The 5,764-nt window shown below is 30.6% G+C and overlaps 1 protein-coding gene and 1 pseudogene across 1 annotated transcript; both read left to right on the forward strand.

Moving 5' to 3' along the window:
- Positions 1–299: 299 nt before the first annotated feature.
- Positions 300–1,730, forward strand: LOC149885294 (uncharacterized). Its single transcript, XM_090094663.1, has 3 exons — positions 300–462; positions 638–1,662; positions 1,704–1,730. Exons 1-3 carry the CDS (start codon positions 300–302, stop codon positions 1,728–1,730), a joined length of 1,215 nt encoding a protein of 404 aa, XP_089950789.1.
- Positions 1,731–1,767: 37 nt separating this feature from the next.
- Positions 1,768–2,927, forward strand: LOC149885295 (uncharacterized; annotated as a pseudogene).
- Positions 2,928–5,764: the final 2,837 nt, after the last annotated feature.

Raw genomic sequence — 5,764 nt, forward strand, 5'->3', positions numbered from 1 at the left:
ATTACTTTACATAACTGATTCAAGTTACTATTCTCAAATCATTCCTTAGGCGAACTTCAAATATCAAAATTGTTTCACATGTTCTACTTTTTCTTTAATTATGTTACAAACTCGTTTTCGATCGTTTAATTACCTTATGTTCCATAAATCCAACTATTCTGTATGGGACTTCAAAGACATAAAAATGATTGAGGAAACTAATTAAATTACTATCAGGGTCTTTATTTACGATATGAATCTGAGACTTCTCGTGAACAAGGCAAGCACCATATTAATTTTGTTTAATTTTTTTGACAACAATGACTGGAAAAAAAGAAAAAAAAAGAAAATTATCTAAAAGACCTTTATTTGGAACACAAGACTTTATCAACATACATCGCCAGAAATGTTTGTCTTTATCTGAAACAAACACGCCAACTGTTGAAGCAAGACGTCTATCTGGTGACAATATTACATATTCAGGTATGTTTGTAAATTTTATTTAAATATTAAGATGAACTTGTGAATGAAAACAGAAAGGTCAAAGAAATTAAATGACCCAGAATAATTACTTGCTGTACAGTTATGTATTTGTATCAGTCTTTAATTTGCGTTGATACTTGAAATATATTCTTATAAACTATTGCTTGTGCTGTAGGTTCGAACTCTGATACCGACGATGATCAAGTTATAAAATCAGTCCGTAAAATAAAAGCATTGCCTATTAAGACCCTATTTTCATTTGTTGCCAACACAAATAAGTATGTTTGTTTGATGTGCCCGGAGAATGGAAACCTTATGTGTGGGCCTGAACCAAATCTGCGAAAACATATTTTCCATGTTCATAAAAAATCTGAGTACCTTTACGATTCTCAAAAAAAATTACTCGTTCAAGATAAATTAGTTGGGATGCAGAACAAAGATGAAATAGATGAAGCCGTAATAAACTGCATTATTCAAGATGGCCGTCCTTTTAACGATTTTCATAAACCTGGTATGCAACGCCTTCTAAACATTCTTGCCCCACTTTACAAACCGCCCCATCGAAAGACAATAGCAAAGCGATTGAGAAAGCAATACTATCAATGCAAGAACAATCTTAGAGCTAAACTTAAGTCAGTTACCCATATTGCTCTAGCAGCCGATTTGTGGAAAAATAGGGTTGGATCCTATTGGCTTTGCATAACAGCGCATTATTTAACAAAGAAATTTAAATACAAATCAAATATAGCTTGCTTTCGTAGATTTTACGGAAGACAATTAAGTAGTAGACTTACAGCATTCGTGGAAAAAGAAATTACTAAACTTGAAATTGATACTAAAGTTATTTCAATAACAACAGACAATGCTGAAGACATTAAAAAGGCGATGGGATCTATAGCTTTACGGCTTTCATGCGTTTGTCATAACTTAAATCTTGTTTTAAATCATGGAATAAAGTTGTGGGCCACACCATCACAGAGCTTGTTAGATGGCACATCAGATATCGAAGAGGATCTTATTTATTACAATAACTACAATGAAAGCGATATCGAGTCTAATCAAAATATATCGTCGGACGAACAGCTTGAAATGTACGATATAAACAATCAAGTAGAAAATGCGTGTACTTTTGAAACGGAAAACGTGAGCTCGGATGATGATAAAAGTAGCGAGGAGGAAGAAGCATCTACAGATGAAACTGTTAATCAGTTATTTAACTTTTCATCCATCATTTTATTTAGGTTAAGAAAAACTTTAGCTCTTGTTAAAAGGTCTTCAATATTGCAATCATTTATTTTTGATGAGGTTAAGAAAGAGGGGCTAAAAATAAATAACTTATCGTCAGATTTTCATGTACGTTGGAACTCAACTTTTTTAATGATTAGTAAGATAATTAAAGCTAAAAATGTTTATAATAAAATTACTATAGATCCTGGTACTATCAATGGGTTAACAGAAAAACAAGTTAGTAAACTCAAGAAACTAAATCTGTTATCAGAAGATTGGAAGTTCCTAGAAATTTTACACTATAATCTTGCGCCATTCTTTGAAGCAACTAAACTTCTCTCTACTAGAAATTTTCCAACACTTTCGTCGGCCAAATTTGTCCAAAATACGTTAATGAACTTTCTTGAAAATGAATCTTCAGCTAAATGTTTTCTATCGCAATCGTCTTCTTTGGTCGAGAAAGAAAACATGTTACGAAGCAGTCTTCTCAAGTTTATGAAGGTATACTTTATTGAAAAGATATCTCCAAAACAAAAGTTACAAACTTTACTGGCATGTTTCTTTGATCCGGGAACTAACGAGTGTCTTACAGAAAAAGAATATCAGGAAGCAGAAAGTAAACTGTTGAAAACATTTTCGAATACAATGCTCCGACAATATCCTCGAAGGTCAACGTTTGTAAACACTTGTTTGCAAAATGACCAAAATCAGCCGAGAAGTGGTTAGTTATAAAATATTATTTGTTTTTAAATTTAAATATATTTAAACTTATGTAAATAATTGTTTAAAGTACTTTTGTAAAAAGATTTGCATATTGACAAATATTATTACTCATTTTCATTTTTAGAAGAGACAGATTCAGATGTTCGATTCGAACTTCAAGATTCACCTGAACAGTCTGTGAACCACAAAAATGGATTCGCTAAACTTGCAACATTGTGCGGTGTCAATCTATGCATAGAAAAAACACAATCAAAACGAAATATTAAAGAAGAGTTGTCTTTTTTCAATTACGCTTTAAAGCAAAAAAATTGGAAATTTGATGAATTTTGGTACAAATATGAAAAAGATATTCCAATGTTAGCCTCTAAAGCAAGAGTGGTTTGTACTTCGCCTGCTAGTTCCGTAGGGCCAGAATCTCCTCATTCAGTGTTGCTAACTTTATTCATCGAAAAGAAAGATGTAACATGAGCTCAAGAAACTTACGTTACTCAATGCTCCTTAAAGAGAAGATATGATTAAACTTACTTCAAAATTTGATATTTAATGTAACTCAGAATGGAAGTAATTCGCTTATATAGTTTGTATTTTATATTTTTCATAATTTTCATATTTCACTTATGTAATTTGTATTTTATATTTTTATATTATGATGATCTGGAAGAAATTTTATACATTTTATTATGAAATATGTCTTTTAAAAATGCCAATGCGGGGTTCGGCGATTTGACAAACCAGAAAAATTGTGCGATTACTTTAACACATTATAGCATTTGTTTTAACTATCAGTTATTATTATTTTCTTTTAATATATTATTTATGTAGTTCCTAAACATTTTAGCATTTGCAAACAGGGCCGTGGCTAGGCTCTCCCACTCCCCAGCGATTTATGGGGTTGTTTTTTTATTATAAGGAGCATTTTTTTTTAAGTTGTACCTAATAATAAGGGATATTTTTTGAAGATTTATTTGGCTATAATACTACGGGTTTATAAAATACGTTTCAAATGGGACTTAGTGATATGGTTAATTGCTGCCTTTTTCTTGCTTCAGCGATTGATTTCGTTTGTATAATTGTACATTTTATTATATTCTTAAACAAAAGCAATCAAATCTTATTTGGCTTTTAATTTGCTTTAAAAGTGTCAAAATTTTAGTTGTAATTTGTTTTAAAACACTGACTAGTTTTTTGTTTTTGATTCAGACTTTTCATACAGTTAGACTAAATTGGTCTGCATTTTACAATCATTTTCTAAATTTCGAATTAATAATATTCAGCGTGGTTCTTGTTAATAGCGTTAAAGTGGTTGTTGTTATTCAGTGTGGTAGATAACAACAACCACGATGACCAAAATGAAAATTATTTGGGTGCATAAGCCTTTACTAGAAAGTCTATCGGCCTCCGATGTCCCTGACGGAAATCGTTTTTAATCAAATAAATTATACTTGATTTATAATTTTTGCAAAACTTTTTGAAAGGTCCATGTCCCACACTAAAAATATTTGATAATACGTTAAACGAATTATAAAATATGTTTAGGGACGTTAGAGTCGATTAACGGCTTTAATTGAATTTTTTCAATAACTAAAGTTTTCATAAAGACGGAATATTTTATTTCCTAAATAGAATATATTTTTTGCGACAGAATTGCTTACTGTCATTATGAGGTTTTCTCTCTCCGCATAAAAATATACTTTTTGAAAAAATGTATTTTGCACTAATTAATCTTTAAATTGCTTAATAATGTAAAAACAAACGTTTAACTTTCTTCCATTTTTTCTGGCGACAGGAAGCGAAAATTTGCGCCCACCCCCACCCACCCCCTTCCCTTTAGCGGCCGACGCAAGTTAAGAAGTGGAAACCACTGAAGGCAACGTTTTCATCTTTTTGCATACAAAATAACTTCTGACGGCAAACGCCAGCGGTTTTCACCTTTTGGTTGGCGCCAGCCTCTAAAAAAAATTTCCAGCAGTGGCCGCCAATCGGAAGGCGAAAGCTACTGTAAGCAGAGGCAAAAACATTCTGCCCGCAAAAATATTTTGGGAGGCGGACGGCAATTCTTTGCACCTCCAAAAAGAGTTCGTGTTTCGGCATAATCTTACTTTGCCGCCGGAAGGGATTATTAACACTGATGCGTTATATCACCATAAAAAATAATGTTTAATCAAAAAGCGCAATATAAAGGAAGTTTTCGAAAAAGTGCGCTCTTTCGGAAAAGTGACGTAGTCAAGGATTGGCATGGATAGGAAGCAACCCACCATGTTTATTAAACTTGCCCCCAATTTACAAAACCCCTCCACAAAAAGGGTCCGCATACACGCAGAATAATTCCTAACATTATAACCCAGAAGTACCCAGAAGCAGGCAATTCTCCTTAATACGCTGTTTTTCTTACCAATCAGTATGTTAAAACAACATAAAATGACTTTGTTACTTGATAAAAGTAAATAAAATAACTTACTTTTTACTTACTTACTAAGTAAAGTATAGTATTTCAATGATAAAAATTTACATTTACTTGTAATGGTAACTAGTTTTTTTTTTAAATAGTTTTTGTGTAAGTTGCTTATATTAATTTTTGTTACTTTTACGCATAAAAGTAATTTCATATTACGATGCTGTATTCTCTTACTTTTTAAAGTAAATATGACTTTTAAAATCTTATATTTACGTAAGATCACTTTCAAAAATAATTTACTTTTACATGTAAAAAGTAAATTACATTTCGATACAAACTGTTTGCATAAGTATAAATCTAAATTACTTTTTAAAGTAAATTACTTTCACACGGCTTACTTTTAAAAGTAATTTACAAAAAGTAAATAACTCTTTTATGTAAACTACATTTTTAATAAGTTTTTAATAAGTTACGCATTTTTAAAATTAACTTTGTGTAAGTCATTTTACACGTAATATAATGTTATTTTTTAAAAAATGAATTACTTTAAAATGTAAATATATTTCATAATCTAATCTAAGTTATGTAAAGTAATTTTTTTTTTACATCAAAATAAGTAAAAGTGCCATCCCTAGTGAACATAATTACTTTTAAATAACGTTCCATTCTCACAGAAAAAAAAACAGCTAACTTCTCCAAAAACTTCGTAAAGCTTCTCAAATTTTTCTTTTTAAAAGCGCACAGTGATTAATTGGTTTTCAAAGATTAAAGATTACTTTAACTAAAAAAATTAATTACCGTATATACTCGCATATAAGTCGATCCAAAATCAATACAAAATCAATATTAAACGAAACATTTTTTAATCAAAAAATAAGAAATACAAAAAAAAAATTTCTAGGAATAAATTTTGTTTTTTTTCCTTTCCGCATATAAGTCGAATTGCTGTTTTAGAGT

Source organism: Hydra viridissima, unplaced genomic scaffold (genome assembly GCF_058129835.1).
Source record: "Hydra viridissima isolate aposymbiotic clone 2 unplaced genomic scaffold, HvirCarnegie_v1 scaffold_8, whole genome shotgun sequence".
NCBI classification, from domain to species: domain Eukaryota; kingdom Metazoa; phylum Cnidaria; class Hydrozoa; order Anthoathecata; family Hydridae; genus Hydra; species Hydra viridissima.

Excerpts from the sequence above, each read along its gene's own strand:
- LOC149885294 (XM_090094663.1), top strand. The coding sequence starts at position 300 with ATGACTGGAAAAAAAGAAAAAAAAAGAAAATTATCTAAAAGACCTTTA. Across the intron at positions 463-637 it reads TGACAATATTACATATTCAG|GTTCGAACTCTGATACCGAC; the intron begins GTATGTTTGTAA and ends CTTGTGCTGTAG. Across the intron at positions 1,663-1,703 it reads AAGCATCTACAGATGAAACT|GTTAAGAAAAACTTTAGCTC; the intron begins GTTAATCAGTTA and ends CATTTTATTTAG.